This window comes from Felis catus, chromosome C1 (genome assembly GCF_018350175.1).
Source record: "Felis catus isolate Fca126 chromosome C1, F.catus_Fca126_mat1.0, whole genome shotgun sequence".
NCBI classification, from domain to species: domain Eukaryota; kingdom Metazoa; phylum Chordata; class Mammalia; order Carnivora; family Felidae; genus Felis; species Felis catus.
Window position 1 is genome coordinate 25,157,574 of NC_058375.1, and position 24,116 is coordinate 25,181,689.

A 24,116-nucleotide genomic window follows, 5' to 3' on the forward strand; every position below is an offset into this window, starting at 1 on the left:
CAGACAGCCTTGGTGTAGCCTAACCTCCATTAATATCTCTGCTAACAGAGGCCAAATACTCAGAGTCTTTCCAGAGGAAGCAGAAGTTTCTCCTCCCCTTCTCCCCCGCCAAAAAAGCAAAAAAAAAAAAAAAAACAAAAAAAAAAAAACAAAAAAAACCCAAAAAGCAAAACAAACAAACAAGCAGAAAACAGAAAGGAGAGTACAGAGAGATGTGGCGTCACCCCAGTATGAGTTGTGCCACCACTTTAAGAAGGCAGAGTGGCCAGTTTGGGATTTAAATGACCCTTCTCTGGGTTATAACTTGGATGGTACCAGCTGAAGGGCTTGAGAAGTTCCTGTTGGGGGTGGGGAAGTGTGGGGGAGTGTGGGCTGGTGTTCTCAGGGAAGATTTTTCCCCGGGGAGGGGTGGAGGGGGGTGGGTCCCTGAAGTTCAGGTAGCTGCATTGTACGGCCTCACCCATGATCTCATGGGTACTTGCCCTGTGAAGTAGGCGTCAGCACTCTCAGTTTGCACAGGACAACACTGAGGCTCAGAGAGAGGAAGAAACTTACCTGCAATTAACAGCTGATAAGTGACAAGCCAGGGTTCAACCCAGCTCTTACTGGACTCTTAAACCTAATCTATCATCTTAAACTCCACAGCCCCCTCGAAGGGAGCAAAACGAACAAAGGTGAAGAGGGTGAATGGGCAGAGAGCTCGCACGCCCACTCTCAGTCTCTCAGCTAACACCACGTAGCGCCCACTGTGAACCAGGTGCTCTGGACCGGGGGTTGGAGGGCCTCAGCTGCAGGCCTGACCCCGAAACTTAGCCAACCATTTTCCTTCTTTGGGTTTCAGTTTCCCCTCCTGTGAAATGGGAGATAACATCCCTGCCAGTCTCCCTCCCAGGGGCTCCTGTGGCGTCCGATTAGTAAGCGCTTGTGTTGACGCTTGAGATTGGTTTAGCTCTTCTCCTTCTTTTTCAATGTTTATTTATTTTTGAGAGCGAGACAGAATGTGAGTGGGCGAGGGCCAGGGAGAGAGGGAGACACAGAATCTGAAGCTGGCTCTGGGCTGTCAGCACAGAGCCTGACGGGGGGCTCAAACTCACAAACCGGGAGATCATGACCTGAGCCCAAGTCAGGCACTTAACCGACTGAGCCGCCCGGGTGCCCCAAGATTGGTTTAGTTCTGATGGGAGGTACACCCCGTTTGAAGGAGGAGGGGGCTGCTGGCTAGCGTGGAGGGTAAGGACAGGAAGATGGAAATCTCATAGTATTGAGGTCTCACTGTGAGCAAGCTGGGGATGTAATGTTGGGAAGCCAGCCTTGTGCTCAGCATGACAGGAGTCGCAGGGCCTGAGGGTTGCCTGGATACCTGCTGCTTTGCAACTCCCCACATCCGTCACCAAGTCCTTAATACGTCCCACATATTGTCCACTTCTTTCCACCTCTGCTAAAGCCACCACCACTGTTCATCTGGGAGACTCTGAAAGTCTCCCTGGTTTTCTGCCTTGCCCATTCCAGTCCATTCTTTCCCCAGCAGGCACATGGACCTTTTAAAACGAAATGCGATCACATCACTTCTCTGCCTAACGCCTGCCTCCTCACGATTTCCTATTGTTCTCAAGCTAAATCCCTGCCAGGGAGCCCCAGGGTCATTTTGCAGTCCCCCTCAGTCACTGCTGCTCCGTTGTCCTTTGTGGCCCTTCAGCAGGGCCAGCTCCTCGGGGCCCCAGAACCTCCACACATAGTTCTTCTCTTCACCAGAAACGCTCTTCTCCCATCTCTTCCCTGGTCTCGACTTAAACGTCCCTTCCTCTGAGAAGCTCTCCCTGATCTCTTATCCACTCCCCAGACACCCCAAATCTCTCTTTTGCAGCCCTTATGAGACAAATAATTATCAGCGTAACTACCTGTTGCAGTCTGTCTCCCTAAATTAAAGTCTGCTCCTCTTCTCCTTCCAGAGGAATGCACTTCCCAGCCTCCCTTGCACTTGGGCTGGACCACGTGACGAGTCTTGGCCAATGGGGCGTGAGGAGAGGTGGTGTGTGTGTGTGTGTGTGTGTGTGTGTGTGTGTGTGTGTCCCTTCCGGGCTGAAGCCGAGGAATATGGCGCACGATTCCCCAGTCTGTAGTCTCCTGCCATGGTAACTAAATCCGTCGTATGTTTCTTTCCGTGGGTGCAGCTTCAAGATGGCAGGGACTCGTCCGCCTAGGTCTCCAAAGCGCTGGAGCAGAGGACCCAGCATAGGCATGTGGCACAAGAGAGAAAGAAACCACTCTTATGTCACTAAGGTTCCAGAGGTCTTTGGCAATGCAGTGTAATCTGGTTTATCTTGGCTAATTAATAATCCTAACTGATGCTCTATCAGAGCCGGGCCTGGACCTTATGCACTGCCTCTCCAGTGCCTGGGACCCTAACTGTGACATAGAAGAGGTGCTTTGTAAATACTTGTTGAATGCGTGAATGAGTGAAAAAACAGAACATGGAAGACATGGTTTCCTCCTCAAAGAATTTATTCTCATGCCAGGGACAGCTACTTATGCGTACAGTAGTTAGAATATAATCAGGGGCTAAACTGTAAAAGTTAAAGAAGAGGGCCACGGTGGAGGGCTTCCTGGAAGAGAATGAGGAGGGCTTGAAGAATTGGAGAGGATGAGAGTGGGCTTGCAGTCCACCCCATCATTTGTCCATCCATTCAGCAAACATTTATTCTAACGCATCATGATAAGTGCTTTGCCAGCAGTGTGGCCAGACAACCATGGTGCTCTTGGGAACCAGTGGAAAGTGCCTCTTTCCATGTGCAGACGATCTAGAACAGCTTCACAGAGGGGCGCCCGGTGGCTCAGTGGGTTGAGTGTCTGACTCTTGATTTCCGCTCAGGTCACAAGCTCATTGGTTCATGGGTTCGAGCCCTGCTCAGTGGCAGAGCCTGCTCGGGATTCTCTCTCTGCCCCACTCTCACTCTTGCCCTCTTGCTCTCTCTCAAAATAAATAGAAAACTTCAGAGAGGAAGTGATGTTTGAGCTGAGCTTTGACAAGTGGGTGTTTGCCAGAGACTTAAGACATGGGGAGAAAAGGACTAAAGGTCCCAGGCAGAGGGAACAGCATGTGCAAAGGCCTCGGAAGGGAGATGACCAGGACCAAGATGGCAGCCCCCTTTGGCTGGCTGGAGCATAGCTTTCCAGGTAGTTAGACAGGAGGCTGGTGAGGCAGAGATGGACCAGATTATGGTACTCTCTGGACATAAATCCCTTATAAAGACCACAACTCAGCAATCAAAGCCTTCAGGATTCTGTCCCCCATCTCTCTCTCCACCCTAAACTCCAGTGCCTTTGCACGTGCTATTCCAGGTGCCTAGAATGGCAATGATGGTGATAATAGCAACATAATAACATTTGTTGGGCCCTTAGAATGTGTTAGGTGCTTCACCAACCATCATTTCAGTGAACAACGACGTCAACAACAATGTGGGCTAGTACACTTTTTTAGGAATTTCTTTTTCTTATCAGCACTATACTTTATTGGAACAGTTTTAGATTTATAGAAAAATTGAGAAAGTACTATAGAGTTCCCATATATCCCCCACCCAGTTTTCCCTATTTTTAACATCTTATGTTACTGTGTTTCTTATATCTTGTTACAAATACTGATGAATGCTTTTACTGATACATTATTATTAACTAAAATCCATAGTTTATTAAGATTTCCTCAGTTTTTACCTAATGTCTTTTTTTCTGTTCCAAGACCACAGGGTATTTAACTGTATGTCTCTAGGTTCCTCTGGGCTGTAACAGGTTCTCAGACTCACTTTGTTTTTGATGACCTTGACAGTTTTGAGGAGTATCAGTTAGGCATTTTTTAATTTTATTTTTTAATATTTTTAATTAATTATTTATTTTTTATTTTTTAATGTTTATTTATTTTCAGGGAGAGAGAGAGACAGAGTATGAGCGGGGGAGGGGCAGAGAGAGAGGGAAACACAGAATCCAAAGCAGGCTCCAGGCTCTGAGCTGTCAGCGCAGAGCCCCATGTGGGGCTCGAACTCACAAACCATGAGATCATGACCTGAGCCGAAGTGGGACGCTTAACCGACTGAGCCACCCAGGCGCCCCTGTCAGGCATTTTTTAGGATGTTCTACTACTTGAGTTGGTCTCATGTTTTTTGTTATGACAAGACTGGCGTTATATAGGTTATTGGAAGACCATAGACATAAAGTGTCACTTTTATCATGTCATATCAAGTGACTTGCTGAAAACATGGTTTGTGGCTGTTGGTGTTGGCCTTGATCACCTGGCTATGGTAGTAGCTGTCAGGTTTCCCCAATGTGAAGTTACTCCTTTCACCTCCCTTTCCATACTGTGCACTTTGGAAGGAAGTCACGATTTGCAGCCCACACCTTAGGAGCCTAGGGTTTGCTCCCCCTCCTTGAATATCTCCATAAATTATTTTGAATTCTTCTGCATGAGAGATCCTTCTCCATTTATTAATTATTATCTCACTGAACTTCTCAGCAATGAGTTGATACTTTTATCGCCCCCATTTTCCTGGACACTGGAAGGTCCTTCCTTCTTCCTCACCTGGTTCACCCTATATCTAATTTCAGAAGACCTCCACCTTGCTGAGGAAGAGTGGCCTCCTCTGTGTCATCTCCACTCCTCCCCTCCCTGCCCCCTCCTTGGGCTTTATAATTCCAACTAATTCCTGCCACATTGTTTAGTGCCCTCCTCTGTGTGGCACTGTGCTTGGGGCTTGGGGCTTGGAAACAAATGGCCTACATAGGCCCGGTCCTCCAGTTGCTCACAGCCTTGACACCCTGTACAAGACTGAACTCCCCATGGGGACAGGAACTTTGTCCAACTTGTTCATGGCTGTGTTTCCAGCCAACCAGCAAAGCGTGGAATGGTAGATCCTCAGTCACTATTCACCCAACTGGGAATGCTTCCAGGAGGACCAGCAAACAACTGGCAGGTGATTGTGTGTGTGTGTGTGTGTGTGTGTGTGTGTGTGTGTGTGTGTGTCCTTCCCTGGGGACTGGGAGCTCCCTGAGGACAGGGCCAGCCTTGATTCCTCTTGGCCTAGAGGCTGGGTGGCTTTGAGTGTCACAGAAGTCTGAGTCGGTGAAAGGACCCAGGGACTGGCCGCCTCCTCAGGTAGAAGTGAAGTTTGGAAGCTGACACAGCCCGGGAGGCCGAATCCGAAGGACTTGGTGACTGATTGGCTGGGGAGGGTGAGGCGGGAGGAGGAGTCACACACAGATGGCTCGAAGGTCTGGAGCTGGGGGACAGCCGGTGCCACCTCTGACAGACTCTGCGAGAAGAGCCGCTGACAGCCTCAGGCGGCCCCACCCCTTGGGGGCTCGGGCCTAGGGCCAGGGAGGGCCGGAACCTAAAGAAGGAGGGGTGGCCCGGCCAGTACAAACTTCTGCCCCCATCCCCATGTCCGCCTCTTAAAAAAAAAAAAAAAAATCTTAGCCTGGATTTTGAGCACCGTCGTTGGTTACCAGCCGTGGGGACCCATTCCGGGGGTCCCCTCCGGCCTGCCGTCCGCGCAGGAGACCCCCCAGGGGCAGCCTGGCCCCGCCGGGCCCGGGTCCCCAGCCCGCCATCACCCGGGAGGGGGCGGCGAGGCGGCGGCCCGGCCTGGGCGGGACAATGGCCGCGGCCGCCGGGGCCCCGGGAGCCCCCGCGCTGGGGAAGGGGCTGGCCTAGGGCCCGGCGCCGGTGCCCTCCCCGCTCGGCTCGGGCGGGCGGAGGGGGGCGAGGAGTTCCTTTGTGGCTCTGCCTCGGGCGCGGCGCGGGCGGGGGGCGCGGCGCAACTTTGCCAGGCGGCGGCGGCGGCGGCGGCAGCGGCGGCGAGCGCGAGACGAGGCCCCGGGGCCCGAGCGGGGCCCCCAGCGTGCGGCCCGCCCCCGCCCCCCGCCCGGCCCCCTCCCCTCGCGCGCCGTCGCCCGCGCCCGGCGCTGCCCACTCGCGGGAGCCCCCGGGGCCGGACGGGCTGCGCAGCCGGAGAGGCGGGGGCCCGACGCGGCCCCCCCGGAGCCGGGCGCCTGGCGCGGGGGCTCGCCGAGCGCACGGGGGGCCGCGCGGCGCTGCAGACCCAGCCTCCCGCCGCCGCCGCCGCCGCCGCCGCCGCCTCCTCGGCGCTTGCAGAACCCAGAAGTGAACAGCAGGCGACCCGGAAGGTTTGCGCGCGGCTCCGCACCGAGCCGGAGCCCGAGCCGGAGCCCGGAGCCGGAGCCCCAGCCCGGCCCTGCGAGGGCCGCCGGGCGCGGGGCTGCGGCCGCGTCCCGGAGCCGCCGCCAGCACAGCCAGGTCCGTGCGGGCCCGGGGCGCGCGGGGAGCGGGCCCGGCGGCGGCGGGCGCCCGCCCGAGCGCCCGCCCGCGGGAAAGTTGCGCCGAGTTGCGGGCTGGGGCGCGGGCCGGGCGCGGGCGCTGTCAGCGCGGGCCGGGGCGCTCCGAGGGCCCGGGGCCGCCTGCGCCTCGGGCCCGGCCCGGAGCGGCGGCGGCGGCGGCGGCGCGCGGGTAGGAAGTGTCTCCGGCGGCGTGTCTGGGTCTGCTCTCCGAGTGTGTGCGTGTGCGTGTGTGTGTGTGTGTATGTGTGCGTGTGTGTGTGTGTGTGTGTTTTCTTAAGCCGGGCTATTCAAACCTGCTGCAATTCTCCGGTAAACAATGATTCATGGGGCTTAATGCAAATAAACGGATTGCAAACGGCGCGGTTCGCGCACTTTGCAGCCGGCCCGGTGGAGCGGCCAGTGCCGGATTTCTCCCCTTTTTTGCAGATCTGCAGAATATGGCGTCCCTGTCCTGTTTTAAAAATAAGCCAGGCTGCCATTTTTGTTTTTCTTTTGTCTGAAAATTTTAATAAAACTGTCTGAGAATGTGGGAGAGGCGGCTGGAAGCAGAGGGGGCACCCGAAGGGTTGGCTTTTTTTCCTTTTCTTTGGCGAGAGCCGCGAGCCTTTCGGGGAGGTGAGACACAATGCAATTGCACTTTAAAGGAAAAAAAAAAAGGAAGCCGCTGGGCGATTTGGGGGGGAGGGCTGGGAATTTAAAGTTAACTCCGAAAGTTTTCTTCTTTTTTTTTTTTTTTTAGCTTTTTTTTTTTTTTTTTTTTTCGGAAGGCGGTGAAATGCCGCGAAAGGATCTCGCGGCCCATTTCTCCCCCCCTCCCCCCCCTCCCAGGCAGCCGCCTTTGCAGGATTTTTGGGAAAAAGTTAACTGCCGGTTTCCTCAGAGCTGCGGGGGGCACGTGGAGGGTTGGTGATGGGGACTTGGGGGGACCAGGAAATGTCTTTTTGGAAGAGGCTCTATAAAAATGGCATTGTAAGGAACTATATCCACAGATTTGGCAAATATGGCAATAGGGGCTCTGAATGGGCCCGCGGTTTCCAACTCAGACCCCTGGCATGAGGAAATAATCCTGCTCTCCCCTGTCCTGCCTTGGAGCAGTGTGTGTGGGGATGTGGGGGTGTCTCCTTCATGGGTGGCCAGGGGGCCCCCTTGTAGGCAGGAATCATGCCCTGGGCGCTGGGGTGGCTTCTGGAGCCTCCGGCAGTGTGTTTGGTGTTTGGTGGTTGGCAGTTAGAGAGCCCCTTCTTTGATCTCGTGGGCCTCCTGGCCTCTGGAGGTGGCATCTGGTGACACATACCCCCCGGGGTGGTGGGCTTTTGTCAGGGTTCAGGCTAGGGGGGCCCCAGTGGGTTTTGTCTGAGGGGAGGGGCAGGAGAGGGCTGGTCGGTGTGTGGGGGGCACTCGTTTGCTAGTCTGAGCCTCTCCCTGGTGGTCCTCCTACCCTTTATTGCTACTTCTGTCCACACTCTGAAGGCACCTCTCTGGGAGGTAGTTTGGACTTGGGCAAAGTTATTGAAGTATCTTGCTGGACAGGTCAGAGTCTGCTGGCTTTGAAGGCTACAGGAGGGTCTGAAGGCCAGGCCCAGGCGCTGTCCAAGGCTCTGGGGCAGGTTGGGCCTGGTCTTTCCCTCTTCGGGAAAGTTTGTTCAGGAAGGACCTTGAGTCTTTTTCTAGCCCCTGTCCCAGCATCTCCAGGAGGGGAGACTCCTCTAGTTCTCAACTCCTGGTTTGTATCCTGTCTCCACATGACAATGTGAGCTCCCTGAGGGCAGAGTCAGGGATTGAAGGCGGGGTGGGATGGGGGGGCGGGTGGTTAGGGGTTCAGGGCTGCAGAACTTGGCATGCCTGGGCCAGAGGGTCCCAAGCTAGGTGTTTTTCAGTTGAAGAAACTGAGGTTCAGAGTGGGGCAGTGACTTGCTCAAAGTCACACTGCCAGTTAGGAGAGCTGAGATAGGGCCCAGATGTCTAGGCTCCCACTTCTGGGCCCTCTCCACTGTTCTCTGTGGAGGCCCTGACTGCTGGAAGAATCATTTTGTACAGAACTGAACTGGAGTAGGACAGCACGTCACCCTTCACTGCCCGCTAACCGACCATGGTAACCCTGGTGTATGAATGGAACTTTACAGTTTGCATAGTGTGGTACATGGTTGTTACCACATCAGGCTCTCCCTGAAACTCACCTGGGTTGAAATTGTCGAGGTGGGGATATTTAACCCCATTTCAAAATTTAGGAAACTGAGGCTTGGAGATGTTAAGCAGTGGTAGATGAGGGCTTAAACAAGCCTCCAGACTCCTTGTCCAGGCCTCTAGGTGGACTTTGGTGCTTGTAGATAGGACTTTCCCCTACCTTCTAGTGTTTGGTCTCTCAAATTCTTCTGCTGACCCAGTGACTGTGTAAAAATCTAGAGGCCCCAACCCTATAGAATGTCAGAGCTGAAGAGTTCCCGAGAGGTCACCTGGGCTCAGAGAGGGGAAGCCAGTGGCTTGAAGTCAGTTTGGGTCCCAGCTAGGACCGGAGCCCTGGTCTCCTGTCTTCCTTCCTCCATGAGACACACAGAGGGAGAGTGAACCACTCTACCCTCTGCTAGGCTCCACTGGGCCCTGGGAAGCAGTGATTGCTGCTGGTGGTGATTGCTGATGGGGTAGCGGGTACTATAATGGCCAACACCTCACCAGAGACGTGGGTTTGTCCAGGGGCTGAGAAATAGGCTATTTTCAGGCTTGGGGAATGGAGGCAAGATGGCCCCAGATGGAAAGGAAGCTGTGTGTGGGTGAGGTATGGACTGGGTCTGAAGCTAGCCTGGCCTGTCCTTTCCTGGGCAGATACTTCCTTGCCCTGCCTTTCTGTAAAGCAAAGCCAGCCCTTCCTTCCTTCCTTCCTTCCTTCCTTCCTTCCTTCCTTCCTTCCTTCCTTCCTTCCTTCCTTCCTTCCTTCCTTCCACTACTGTCAGTGTTTATTTGTTCATTGGCTTTCTAGATCATCCCTTTATTCTTTTCATTATCCATTTGTGAGTTTAGTGGTTGGCCAGTTCGGTAGTCCATCCCTCCATCCTTCCATCCATCCAGTCCCCAGCTTACCAGCACAGGTTGGATGGCCACGTGAGGTACAAGTACAGTCTTCCCGGGCTCTGAAGCCAATGGGGAAGAGGTATGAGACTTCGGGTACGTGGAACACAGGGCAGTATTTGTGGGTGCCTACATGTGTCACAGGGAAAGTCTTTTGGTGAAGAGGAGGCTTAAAAATATCAATGGTTTTAGTTCCACAGACCATCATGATGGTGGATCCAGGTCCTGGGACCAAGTCCCATTTGTGAATCAGACTTTACAGTTTGCACAGTTTGCATGGCTTGTGTCACTTTGGGCACATTCTTCCCCTTTTTCAATCTCAGTTTCTTCATCTTTAAAATGAGGTACACCGTGAATCTCTTGTGGGTTTGGGGGAGTGATAACAAGAGTGTCTGGGCTGTCTCCAAGCCCTGGCCAGGCTATGTTGTAGGAGCTCAGTGTATGCGACCTGGATGGTAAGGATTGCTGATCACCAACCTCAGCCCCGCCTTGATTTTGAAACCCATCATGATGTCGTCAAAATGAGCGAAATGATATGGGGACCCTGAACACCCTGCCCTGGCTTGTTGTGCCCCTGCTGAAATTCTTCCAGTGTTTCCAGGGCATTTCAAAGAACAAAAAATCCAAAGTTCTTTGTGAGCCTACAAGGCCCTTCGTGGTCTGGGTCTGCCTGGAGCCCTTGGCCCCCCTGCACACCCCCTCCCCAGGCCCACCACCTCCGCCACACCAGCTTCTTTCTGCACCTTGAATTTACAGGTTGTTGGCAGGGCCTTTGCATATCCCCCACCTAGAACCCTCCCAAACGTTTGCACGGCCAGCACCTTCTTGTCTCACAGGTTTCCGCTCAGATGTCACCTCCTCCGAGGGGCTTCCCTGACCACTTGCTCTGGAATAGCTTCCCACTCTGTCACGTCAGCGCCTTTCCACTTTCTCTTGTGGCCCTTATCAGTATCTGAAGCTTTCTTATTTATTCTTTATTTGCACTTCTTGCCTGTCTACACTGCTGAACATGCTTCAGCCCCTGGCAGGCGAGTCGGCAGGTGTTGCCAGCACGGTGTGGCTGGGGCTTTAGTGGAGGTGAAGAAATGCCAGGAGCCCAGGTGTGGCAGTGGCCCTGCGTGTAGAGCAGCGCCTGGGAGATGAAGTGACACTGAGCTCTGTCCTCTTCTCCCCCGGGAGGCTCCAGGCTGTTGTTAGGAAATAACGAGGTGATTAAATCATGGGATCTGAGAATCTCCGTCTCTTCCAGTCTCAGAACCTTTGACACTTGGAGTCTTCGTGTGCTCTGATCTGGGATTTAGAATCTTAGAAAAAGGACTTTCTCTGCCTTACTTATTTAGCAGTGCAGAGTACTTCTTTTGGATCAGGCCACGTTCCAAGAGAGTTTATAAGTGTTAACGTATTAAATTCTCATTGTCGTCACCCCCACTTTACAGATGAGGAAATCGAGGCACAGAGAGACTAGGTAACTTGCCCGAGTCCACAGACCTTGGTGGGGGCATTTCAGGATTTGAACCCAGTACTCTGGGACTCCTTAGAATCCTACAGCTATTGAGGGGAAGCCCAGCCTCACCCGACACTCCCCGCCCCTGCACAGAGCAATAATCCCCCTCCCACATCCTTGACAAAAGGGCCTCTGATCTCAGCTGGAGTGGTGGGGCGCCCCCAGCCTCTTCTTGTCAGACAAATTGTCCTTGCCAGAAAGATTTTCTCTACAAAGTGTAAAGTGCTGTGCTTCCCCTGTGAATAACAACTGGGTGGTGATGTTAGCGTTATGGAGTCCCAGTGCTTTTGACCTTGTGATTTCATGACTTTGGCAGCCTTTTTCTCCCCACTGAGTTGTGAGCTCCTTGAAGGGCAGACAGCTTTGGTGCACGGTGCTGAATGTACGGGTGAGTGAAAGAATGAGTGTGTACAAAGCATGGGTCCCGAGCTCCTCCTGTGCCTGGAGCACTGTGCTAGGCACCAGGGTATCGGACAGACCTGGTGTACTCGGGGAAAGAGGACAGTTCTCTCTCCACGTAGCCCCAAGAAAGTCTACCTCTGATGATGTCTATGTACCCAATTCCTTGAGAATCATTTGAGTTTTAGGTCATGCACTAATTGGAGAGAGGTAGGCCTCACAGATTACCCAGGCAAACCTCACCCTGTCCACTGGGGGAATAAAGCAGGAAGGGAGAGGAGTAGGTAGGGCTTGTCCAAGGCCACACACACCTTACAATGCTTTGCGTGGCACGCTTTCTGCTCCCCAGGTGCCAACAGGCTGCCACAGTATGTGGCTTGGGGTTTAAGGGCAGGAACAGTGCTTGTTGGGGAAGCTGCTCCCTCTTTAGTACCCGTCTCCTTACATCCATAAAGGGGTCACATTCCTGGATGTACAGGCCCCATAAGGGGCCCGGTGCCTTGCCTGGCACTTGGGTGGGATTGAAGAGGTGGGCATGGCTTCCTGGAACCTGCGGCTGGGGCCGGGCTTTGGAGACTGGGTAGGATTTGGGGAGGGGACCAAGTGGTGTCTTCAGTGGATAAGGTGTGTAGGGAACGCCAAGGGATTTGCTTCTGGGGCCCAAAGTGTCCTGCCTTGTCCCTGCTTCATCCATATAGCTATAGGATACAGCTGGGGGAGATGGGCCCCCACCATCTGGGTCCTTCTCTGAGCTTTGGGCAAAGGTTTCATGCTCCTTGAGGGGACAGACTAGCCATTTCAGGTTCTTTGATGAGGGGGAGGGTACCTGGCTGGGGTGGGCACACCCCCAGATACACTTAAACATGCACATTCATACGTAATCACACTATCAACCATTTCACTACCATCCCTTTTTTTTAAGTTTATTTATTTATTTGGAGAGAGGGAGAGGGAGGGGCAGAGAGAGGGGGAGAGAGAGAATCCCAACCCAAGCTGGCCCCATGCTTAGTGTGGAGCCCGATGCGGGGTTCGATCTCCCAACCGTGAGGTCACGACCTGAGCCAAAATCAAGAGTCAGACGCTGAACCAACTGAGCCACCCAGGCGCGCCTCGCTACGGTCTTTGACGTGTTCCGCCTGCCCGGTTTTGCCAACTTGGGCTGCTCCCCTGCTATTTCAGAAACACCACCAGACATACCCTGAACCGGGCCTGCAGGAGCCAGCAGTTCAGGAGGCACGTCTGCTGGAGTGCACATCCACACACACGGTACACACACATCACACACACACATGCACTCCCGCCACTCACAGGGTTACCACCCCCGCCTATACCCTCCCAGGAAACGATGCGTTGCTGCAAGCCTGTCCCTCATGTGCGTTCCCACACCAGCTTCATCATCTGCACACGGGCATACTTGGGCACGCGTGTGTCTTACACGTAGGTGCATCTTGCAGGCACACGCTCGTTTCCACCCACGAAGGCGTAGCCTCACATCCTGGGCCTTGCGCATGAGCCCTCTGGTGTACCCTCGCACTGGCGTGTGGACCCATGCCCTGCCTGGATCTGCTTGCGGCGGTGGAGCCGGCAGCTCAGCTTCTCCCCTTCATTCAGTGGTATTTCTTGAGCATTTACTATATCCCAGGCCGTGTGCTAGATGCTGCTGCAGGTAGAGGTGAGGAGCGTCGATGTGGTCCCTGCCCTCGCGGGGGAGACCCACATTACACCAAAGAGCACACGGATGGTGATTGATTACAGATTTTGGCAAATGCTAGGAAGGAAATACTTCTCTGGGAAGCTACGCTTCCCTATAACTTCTTGGTTTTAGGTTTACTGTGGTGTATGTAGGGCAGAGGTGCTTCTGGGAGGGAGTGCTGAAGTGTTCCAGGTAAAGGGCATTCTGGCCAGAGAATGGCCTGGGCAAAGACCATGAAGTGGGAAATCAAGGAACATGGAGAAGGTGATGGCCCCAAGACCATCACCTTGGGGGTGACGTAAAGGGAGGGTGTAAAGGGCAAGGGCAAGGTGGGCCTGGTGTGGCAGGGCCTGTAGTAGGTCTTCCCCGGCCTGTTTGCCCCTCTCCAGGCGTCTAGCCTGGGCCCTCCCCTTCTCTGACCAGCCAACCCTCTGCTGACTTGCCCTGCTTAGGGCCCACTCTCTTTGCCGGCCTCTACCCCAGGCCTATGCTTTGTCTGACCTGCCCCACAGGCTGCCTGCCCCCCCCCCCCCCCGCCCCCCGGGGATCCTGAGGCATAGCATGAGAACAGGCTGTGACCACCTGCCAGGGCTTCCCAGCCTGGGACCTCTAGGACCCGTCTAGAAAGCTCCTGGGGACCAGGCCAGAGCCCGGGGGGTTCAGCATTCGACTCTCCCGTTTGGAGTTAATCCCAGACTTGGCTCTCCAGCAGTTGGCGGAGCAGCCCCTGGGGGTCCTGAAAGCCTGCCTGAGCTGCTGTACTCCCCCCACCCCAGCCCAGTTCACCTCCTTGGTTGGTCAGATTTCCATGTGGGTCTTTGGAATGTTGGGAAGGGCTCCCTTACGCCTTAGAGAACCTAACAGAACAACAATAGCTAAGGCTTACAGAGCCCTTACTGCACCAGGCACCATTCTCAAGACTGGGTACCTACGAACTCCAAATGACAGCGACAGCCCTGTGGACATACCATTGTCATCCTCAGTTTGGTAACAATCTCAAGGCCCCGAGCTGGGGTTTTGACCCGGGCTGTTTTGTACAGAAACTGCTTTTAGCCCCTCAGTTGCTATTTGTCCCTCAGAGGATCCAGGAACCCAGGCTGTGATTTCGTTGAAACTCTGTTTTATAAAGGTCACACAGCAAGCTGGCGGCAGTGGGTTCAAGCTCCCTCTGCCCTCATCAGCTGTGTGACTGAGCCGGAGCCCCATTCTTGACTCCAAACAAGGAAGAGATTGGGGTAGAAGCCAGGAGGGCGGGGCCCTCAGGGGATGGGAGAAGGGACATGGGGTCGGGGCCTGTGGGGTGCCCGGGGTGTGTGTTTTCTAAGAAGTCATTTAGTTGTTCGTCTACGTTCTTAGCATCTTTCTGAATGTGTGTCGTGTTTCGAAATGCTCACAGCATCTACTTCACAGGGTCGTTCGGAGCCTGAGAGAAATGCTTGTCAACTGTCTGACAGTGCCTGGCATGGAACATGGGCTCAGTTACTTCTTCTTCTTGTCATTTCACGCCGGCAGAAGGAGTTCCGTGTGGGGATGGGAGCTGGGAGTCCCCAGGGGAGATGGAAGCAGAGAAGGGCATGTGTTCTAAGCCAGCAGAAGGGTAACTAACCTCAGGAGCTCACAGCTATGCCAGGGACTGGGTGGACAAGGAACCAGGCAATTCTAGCTTAGTGGGATCAGTGCTGTGGTGGAGGAGGCCCAGGAGGCTGTGGGAGCTCAGGGGAGAGGCTGCAAATACAGCCGGGCGGTGAGCAGGAAGGCTTCCCCAGGGCCATGACACTTGAGCTGACTGGTGGTTGATGGGAACCTGGCAGGGCTCCAGCTGGGTGATGGCCCCAGATGGAAGGACACAGGCTGTGCAAAGGCACGGTGGCATGAAAGAGAACCTCAGGTTCTCTTGCCTGAGGAGGGGAACCTGGCCCATTCTGTAAATGAGGGCACCGAGGCTCCCAGACAGCGTAACTGCCCTGGGTATCTCTGGGTGGCTGGTACTGGAGAGCGGGTGGGGCAGGGCGCGGGAGGGACTACCACTGACCAGGGCACAGATAGCAGCCCCCCGCTCTGCGGATCGGTCCCTCCCTCAGTGAAAACTGCCCTTCCAGCCCTGCGGGGCCGCGGAAACCCAGCCTAATTGGATCCAGGACCCTCGGGAGCCTCGGTCCCCACAGGGAGTTCCCAGGCACGAGCTCCCTAGGCTGGCCTGGCTCTTGGAGGCAGGGTGGGGCCCAGCAGCTGGGGCTCAGCACTCTGGGCTGCATGGAGTGGGGACACATGGAGGGCAGAGGGGTCGTGAGAGGCCAACTTGGAGCGCGTGGGGGTCTCAAGCTGGGAAGATGGCAAACTTCAGCTTCTCTCTCCTCGACCATCTCCTGCTTGTCCCTCCCAGGCCATCCTTCTGGCCCCATAATAACCTGTCCACTGAAAACCCCGACCGTGGCCTTCCCCTGCTCAGAGACGTTCCATGGCTCCCCATGGCCTTTTATCCAAGCACTTCAGCCTGGAACTGTGGCCCTTTATGAACAGCCCCAGACACCTTTCCCTTCTTCCTCTGCAAATTCCTGCACCATACCCACGCCAGACCAAACGTGATGCTTTGTGCATTCCTGCCTCTGGGCCTTTGCATGTGTACTTCTTACTCCTTGGCCTGCCCTTCCCTGGCTTCTCTTGACCTCTCTGCTTTCCTCCTTTAGTAAGTCCCACCTTCATGAGATCTTCGTGCATCCCTCAATGGGATGAACGCATCTTTCCAGGAGCGCCCCCACCCCATAGCTCACCTGAGCCCCAGCATCAGCTTATTGCCACTCTGGGGCAGGGAGCAGGTTTGAGAACGCTTAGCTACCCTGGGAAGCTAGCCAGTTTTCCATGTCTTTGCGCACACCGCCCCTCTGCTTGGAATGCTCTTCCTCTACCCTCTGGCTCTCTTGGCAAAGCCCTCAGTCTTCAAAGCCCACGTGGACAGACCCCTCCTCTCTCAGGCACAGCCCTTCTCTCTTAGTGAACGTTTATTGAGCACCTAGCATGAACTAGGCACCTGAGCACTTACTGTGTGGCCAGCACTTGGCTCTGGGGCTGCATTGGTGGCCCTGTCCTTTCGAGGCACGACTGGAGGGAGTTTCCAGAGGCTTGATAGAGAGATGGCAGAGAATGCAGGGGGGCTGTGGGTATGGATAACAGGGTAATCTACTTTCTGCTAGGGAGAGTTTGAAAGTGACCTTTAGCTGAGACTTGAAAGAAGAGCCAGGTGCGCTGTGGAGCCAAGTTGGGGTGTGGGGTTGTAACTAAGAACCAGACCCAAGCTCTGATCTCGGGGAGCTCACAGCTACGCCGGGGACTGGGTGGACAAGGAACCAGGCAATTCTAGCTTAGTGGGATCAGTGCTGTGGTGGAGGAGGCCCAGGAGGCTGTGGGAGCTCAGGGGAGAGGCTGCAAATAGAGCTTTGGGGGGGGGGGGCTGGTGAGCAGGAAGGCTTCCCTAGGGCTGTGACGCCTGAGCTGACTGGTGGTTGATGGGCACCTGGCAGGGCTTTCGCTGGATGATGGAAGGACACAGGCTGTGCAAAGGCACATGAAAGAGCAACTTGTTTTGGGGGAACTGCAGGTGGTGTTGTGGGGCTGGAAGGAGGGAGGCCATGGGGATGTACCTGTTGGGATGCATATGGCCTGCAGAGCCTCACTGGCAAAGGCCTCTGTGCTGGGGATTTTGAACCATACCTCAGAAGTGATGGGAACCCGAGAGAGATTTCAAGCAGGAGTGAGTGGCCTGGGTAGGCTTTGGCCTGGGCCTCCCCTCCGAAGCCTCCACCCAGGACGGGGAGCCCCTTCCTGACTCTGTGTTCCTGACTGGGGTCTGGGGTGTGGCTGGAGGCTCACTGTGGGACCTTGAGCAAGCTCCTGGCCCTCTCCTAGCCCTTCTCTCCTCCTGGGTAAACCCGCAGGGCCTGAGGCCAGAATCCTAATGGAGCTGTGGGCAGGGGTTGGGCTGTGTTGCTTAGCCTAAGCTTGCTGAACCTATAGTTTCATTAATATTCCTTTAAAAAAGTCACGTAACTACCCTGCAGAAAAGTCAGAATAGGGAAATGAGGTAAGTCCAAACCTGCCATTTCTGCTCTCACCCCAAGCCGGAAGCACCGTCACTGTTAGCATTCTGGCTTTTCCTTCCCTCCTCTCAGTACCTGGTTTTTATATGGATATCATTGCTCCGTCCGTCCGTCCAATTTAGAAAATGTGCTCCCCTACCCCATCCCCCTGACAAATGTATCACGAGTGCTGCATGAGTGCAGTGGGGTTCCAGTCCTTTCTAAAAGATCCAGTGTTAGGGTGGAAAGCGTGGGCTTTGGAGCCTGACTTTCTGGGTTCAAACCATACACGCTTGACTTTGGGCAAGTTACCTAATCTCTCGGTGCCTCAGTTCCTTGTAAGGTTGATATGAGAGTTAAATGAGTCATTACAATGCCGGTAAACACTGGCCGTTATTAATGGTTGTAGACTATGTCACTGTGTAACATGATTTACAGAGCCATCCTCCCATTGTTTAAAATTTTGGCTGTTTTCAGTTTTTCAATATGGTAAAAAAAAAAAAAAAAAAAAAACCCCACTGAAGCAAACAGCTTTGTACATAAACCTTTGTCTATATTTGGGTTATTTTCTAGGGACAGATGACCAAGAATGGGATCACTAGGCCAGGAAGTCTGAACATTTTTTTGAGCTCTTGTCACGTTATTGCCAGACTGTTTTTAGAAATGTTCCGATTTGCACTCCCACCAATAATGCATAGAAGTGCCAATTTCATCATACCCTCACCAGCATAGCGTATTATCATTTTCTTATTTCTCTGCTATTTTAAGAGGTGAACCTCATTTCATTTTCACTGCCAGGGAAGCAGAACTATTCTCTGTTTATTAGCTGTTAACATCCTTTTTGGTCTGCTAGCCTTTACAGAGCACACATAGCCCCTTCTCAGGCCAATTAGGAAGATAGGGCTTAGATATAGGAAACCGGGAACAGAGTAACAATGGGGACGATTTAGTGCCAGGGGAGGGGAGGGGACTTCCCTCCGTCTAGGCCATAACACTCAGTTGCCTCCACATTGAGCATCCATTCATTCATTCATTCATTCATTCATTCATTCATTCAAACACTTATCAGGTGCTCTTAGGGCTTAAAAGATAAATTACCCAGCCATGATTCTGCCCTGACAGAGAGCATGTCCAACAGCAGAGATGGACAAGAACACAGACAGAAAATACAGGGATGTGTGCTCTGATGATAGATGTGTAGGGCACAAAGGGAACAGAGGAGAGGCTCCAACACAGCCCAGGAGGTGATAGAGGTAGAGCAGTTTTGGAAGGCTTTCAGGAGGAAGTGGTCCATAAGCTGGAGCTTGAGGATAATCTGGAGTTAGCTAGTGAAGTGGGGAGGTCAGACGGTTCCAGGGAGAGGGGGCAGCCTGACTGATGGTGAGGAAGTAAGAAGGGAAGTGGAGCACTAGGGGATCTCTGTCTGGCTGGGCAGAGTATAAGGTGGCCATCGAGGCCACAGAGTCAGCAGGGACCAGACATACAAGGCCCCAGGAATCCAGATCTTGTCTGGAGGGAAGTAGGGAGCTATGGAAGGTTCTAAGGAGGTGAATATTGTGATTTGCTTTTGTCTTTTAGAAATCTCGCAGCGACTGCAGAAGGAGAGTGGAATGGGGGGTGTGGGTAGAGGTGGGGAAACCAGTGAAGGGATTCTTGCAGTAGCCGAAGAGCCTGGACCCGGGCAGAGAAGGTGCTGGAGACCTTCTTTCCCTACCCTGCAGAATCCTAAAAGCAGCCTCACAGTGCACAGCGAATGTTACCTCTGCTGGGCAGCCCTTGCTGACATCCACCGCTGCCAATCAGGTCATGCCTTCCTGGAGGACGGGGCGGTGCAGGGCCTGGCATTCAGTGGTCAGTCGAGTGCCTACCACCAGCTGACCCTGATCCCACCCCTGCCCCTCCGTGCCTCCAGACTCTCTATCTCTTCCCCCTCTGCCTTGAGCTGCCAACAGTTTTCTGTCTTTTCTTTGAGAATAAATTTATTGTTTTCATTATAAAAGCAACTGAACGGCGTCACGGAGAATCTGGAAATCAGAGAAACAAAGACAAAAACCAGATCAGCTCCAGCCACCTCTCCCAGCCCTCCCTCTGGGTGTGGTTCCCTGCAGCTTGCTTTTTCTGACGCAGGTTTTTATTTTTGCCTCCTTGTAATCATAGTGTCCGGACCATTTTGGGTCCTGCTCTCTCCCATTTGCTTTGTTGGGAGCTCGTTCCTCTGTGGCCATGGGGTCTGGGCAGATCGCAGTTTTTGATGCCTGTGGGATGGTTTGGGGATGGGGGTGGGACAGGGTTGTTTAACCGCACCCTGCTGTCCTGCAGCGGGCAAGGCTAGTCACATGCCACCCTGGGCTGCCTGTCTGCATTGTGTCTGTTTGTCTGTACCTGGACCACCCCAGCCACCTGGTGTACCCCTTCTTCAGTGCCCCTTTATGGAGCTTACAAGGCTGGCCTCAGGGGCCACCTTCCTGGGACACGGTCGTGGACAGATCTGGTTTTAAATCTAGACTTGGCTCTGCGACCTCAGGCAAGTTACTTAACCTCTCTGGACTTCAGTTTCCTCATCTGTATCATGGGTCTATTGCCCCAGTAAAATAATGCCCCAGTAAAAATGCCCTGACACAGTTCCTGGCCCACCGTAAGTGCTCAAGAAAAGGTAGTCAATATTATTGTGTTTTTTCATTCCACAAAGAGTTTCTGAGACCACTCTGGGCTAGGTGCTGGAATGGCAAAGATGAATGAGCACTAGTTATACCTGTGAAGAGCTCGTGGTCTGGCAGGGAAGTCACCCAGGGAAACAGATAAGCATACCAATCGGCGCTGGAGTGCTGGACCAGACCTGGGTGGTGTCCTAACTCCATTACTTGCTAGCTGTGTGACTTTGGGGAGGTTGGTCAACCTCTCTGAGCTGCAGTTTCCTCTTCTGTTAAATGCACATCTCACAGGATCATTGGGAAGATTCAGTGCCATGATGCATATGACACACTCAGCACAGTGCCTGGCACGTAGTAGGTGTTGAAATCAATAGTAGCTGCCATTTTATTATTATTGTTATTGTTATTGTTATTCCCATATACAAGGTGCTGTTGGGAACACAGAGGAAGTGACTGACTGGGGGTTCAGGGAAAGCTCCGTAGAAGAGGGAACACTTGAGCTGGGTCTTGAAGGATGAGTAGAAGTTCACCAAGTGGGAAAGGACACTCTAGGTAAGGAACCTGTGACTCCAGGTTGAAATCTGTCAATGAGGGGTTTGTTCTTTGCGGGGGGGATTAAGGAATTGTGTTCATCCCAACTTCAAGTGCCCTCACTGCCTCCCCCTGGATCTCCCCTGGGGGCCGTGTGCACTCCCCTTCCTGTAACAGCACCCACCTGTCTTGGCAGCTGTGGGTTCCTGCTCTGTGTCCCCATCTGTCCATATGTGGGACCACAGGTCTGTGTCTGTCATGTGTGTCCGAGTTTGGTGCTGTCTGCATGTTCCTGTGACCATGTTTGTCTGCGTGGGTGTCCGGAGGGCCTCCTGGGCCACGTGGTGGGGGGCGACCTGCATGCTTCCTTGGCCTCCCGCTCCAACCAAATAGCCAGGCCTCCTCGGTCACTCTCCTCCCTGGCCCGGCTCGGCCCATGCCTCTCACTTCCATTCCATTCTCCAGGGGCCTCCCGACGGGTGTCCTCCTGCTGCCCCTCTCCTGGCCTCTCCAGTCCCTTCCGCACGCAGCAGTCAGAGGGGTCTCTCTAGACCACAGATTCTGCCCCATCACCCACTGCTTCGAGTCCAGACTCCAGACCTAGGATTCAGGAATCGACCTTCTAGGTCAGGTCCTGGCTGCTGCTCCAGCCTCCTCCCCCCTCTCCCAGTCCTCGCTGGAACGCTCAGCTCTCCTCACACAGCGCTCTTGCTTCTCACCTCTGGGGGTGTGCTCAGGCTGCTGCTTCTGCCGGGAATGCTCCCCACTCCTTTGTTGCCTGGCTAACTCCCACTTATCCTTTAAGACCCAAAGCAGGCATCACCTCCACTGGGAAGTCCTCCCTGATCCTTTTTTCCATCCTGGGTCAGGTCCCTGGCTCTGGGCTGCTCATCCCTTACTTGAGGGGCAGGAGCAAGTGCTTTGCCCAAGATCACACAGCCGGTGAGTTGGAGCCGAGATTTGAATCCAGGTACATTGGGCTCTAAACAAAGCAGGCTGTTCCATGGTCCAGGTGAGGTGATCATAGCTAGGACTCGGGGAGAGGAGTGGGTGGATTTGAGGGAGAATTTGGAAATGCAGTCCCGTGGATGCGGCTTGTGGTGGATCTGAGCTGGGAGGGGAGGGCAGGGACGTGTTGGGGACCCGTGTGTGTCTGTGGCAGGAGCATCTGAGCGGTCGGGGATGGCTACAGGGGGTACATGTCCTAGGGGAAGACCAAGTCTATCAGCCCATGAGACAGCAAAAGGGAGGTAGTTGGAAGGTGGGCCCGGAGCTCCAGAGGCAGGCTTGGTCTGGGGGTGCAGACTTGGGGCTTGGCTGGGTTTTCAAATCCTAGAGTGGATGGGCCACCCAGGGACGAGGTGGCTGGGGAGAAAAGCCTGGCCTGTGGGTGGGAACTGTGAGAGACGCTGAGATGAGGAGCCCAGGGTCACAGCACACAGAGCTTCACAGAGGGCTGAGGCAGTGTGAGGCCATGAAAGGTCAGCCTGGACCACGTGAAGGTCCTCGGTGGCATGTAGCTGGTCTCAGGTGAGAGTTCTCTTTGGTAGACGCTTGAGGGGTCACATGTCTGCTTCCTCCACTTAGCTTGGGGCTCCCGGGTGGCAGGACTCTCCCGTTTGCCTCAGGATCCCCAGCTCTGGTCCCGGTGTGGCCCAGAGAACGTATCGAGAACAAATGGATGGACAGATGGATGGATAGATGGGCCGGCTGCCATCAGGATGCTGTTTACAGAAGCAGCTCTAGGTGTTTCATTCACCCACCCATCCAACTTTCTTCACCTTTTAGAGCCAGAAAAATGAAATGACAGTGTGCTTGGCCCGCTGTAAGGGTCAGGGCTCGGTGTTTCACGGCTCACAGCACAGTCTGGGCTTCTCTCTGGGGCTTGAAGCCCAGTGTGCACGTCCTGTCCGACCACCAGCAGTGTCTCTTCTGCCTGTCCCCACGGGAATGCTCAGCCGCAGCCCACCTGGCCCCTCTGCCCCTGCCCCCATCTCCTCTCCCCTGCCCCTGCCCTCAGGCTGTGCCCTCTGACCTCAGGCCCCTTAACTCTGTTGCTTCCCCAGCCCAGCACACTCCCTTGATGCCTTCTCCCCACCAGCATCCCAGCCCAGCCCCTCAGTGGGCATTCCGTACCCCCACTACCTCCCCTCTCCAGCTCTCTTTTTGGTGCCTGAAGGTGGCTGCTCATGGACCCGAACCTGCCTTGAACTTTCAGACCTCCATGCCTCTGCTCAAGCTGTGGCCCCTGCTGGGAATGCCTTTCTGCTGTCCACCTATTGTAAACACACACCTGACCAGTCTTTCTCCTGCTTAAAACCCCTCCCTTAAGACAAGGTCTGGGCGCCTTAGCCCAGCCCTAGCCACCCTCCCCACTCGCCTCTTGCGACGGCTTGCCAGGTCACGTAGGTCCCAGGGTTGCAGAGGTGGATACCCACCTCACAGGCTTTCTGGGAGGCTCACACGAGATACTCCTGAAGTGCTCCTAGCAGTGTTCCTGACACTCAGTAGGAGCTCAGCCAATTCCCGCCCCCCCCCGCCTGCTTTCCCTGCATCTGACACACAGTAGGTATACACCAGGGCAGGGGTCACAGACTGAATCACCAAATTACTTAAGACCAGCCAGAGGAGGATGAGGAGAAATTAGGAAGAGACTGCGGGGATCAGATTAAGTGGCCCAGGTCAGACCCCTCCCTTCTGTGGGCCTGTGCCAAGCCAGGGCGAGGGGCCATCCCTGCCTGGCCAGGAGCCAGACAAGTAGCAGAGAGGATGCTCTATTCCAGCCATGGGACCCTAGGCCAGCCACCTTCTTCCCCATACCTCCCTAGCCAGGGAGGGGCTTTGGGAAGCCTGAACTTGGCATTGAGCTGAAGAGGAGGAAATGCCAAGGAACAGCTGGTGCGGTAGACAGAGCCCTGGGCCGGGGTGGGGCAGGGCAGGAATGAGGCAGAGCAGCCTGCTTCACCCCATTTCACAGATGAGGAGGACTGAGGCTCTGAGAGCCAGTGCCCAACCTGGCGGTGCAGTGCTGCCTCCGTCCTTGTGGCCTGGAGCAAAGTGCTTCCCTCTGTGAAATGGGGATGAGACTATTCCCTGCTTCCTTGGGCTCTGAGGAGAAGGCCTGTGGGTACAGAAGAGCTTTGTCAACCGTCGAACTGTATGTGGCTGTCTTGAGTTCTGATTATTATTCCTTCATGTATTCATTCCGTCATACAACTCCTGTTGTTGGTCACCTCTAGGCCTGGCTGCTGGGGATGCTGAGATGAGTGAGACAGGTGTATCCAGTTCTCGGCTCCCCTTCCCCCGCCCCAGCCTGGAGCCTCCTCTCCCAGGCTCTTCAGCTCAGTTCCCTTCACGTTTTCCCTGGTGGACAACAGCTGGGAGGGACAGCTTCTGGATGTGTGGGTGCCTGCCCCCGGGCTGTGCCCATTGTATCCTAAGACAGGGCATATTCACAAGCCTGCAGTCAGGATGCCTTGTCTTTCCCTTGAACAGCTAAGGGACTAATCAGCTGGACTTTGGAGTCAGGCAGATTAGAGGGGGAATCTCAGCTCTACTTACTTGCTGTGTGACCTTGACTAAGTCACTCCACCTCTCTGAACTTTGTTTCAGTTGTAAGATGGGGATGATGAGAGTACCTGCCTTTCCGTGCCAGTGGGCCTGGCACAGGATAGACACTTGGTAAATGGCAGCCTCCTCACTGTTATTGTGTTGAGGTCTTTCTGAGAAAGGGATCTGGAACAGTCAGGGAGAACTCCAGGCAGGAAGTGCGTCTTGTTCTGGGCTGTGAGGGAAAGGGCAGCTTGGTGTCTGCGGATAGAGGGAGCAGGAGGGCCCTTAGAGGGCAGGGGCCGACCCAG

General features: G+C 54.4%; 1 protein-coding gene across 3 annotated transcripts in view; it reads left to right on the forward strand.

The window, feature by feature from the left end:
• Window positions 1-6,164: 6,164 nt before the first annotated feature.
• Window positions 6,165-24,116, forward strand: part of ZNF362 (zinc finger protein 362) — a 40,098-nt gene continuing 22,146 nt past the window's right edge. Inside the window, exons 1-2 of one of the 3 annotated variants that reach the window (XM_023258429.2) lie at window positions 6,165-6,301; window positions 20,152-20,277. In XM_023258429.2, the coding sequence (XP_023114197.1) occupies window positions 20,240-20,277 (38 nt within the window). In that variant the 5' untranslated portion in view covers window positions 6,165-6,301; window positions 20,152-20,239. Of the gene's footprint in view, window positions 6,302-18,716; window positions 20,278-21,125; window positions 21,199-24,116 lie in introns of those variants that run through there. The other 2 variants (XM_045035501.1, XM_045035500.1) reach the window with 2 other exon arrangements.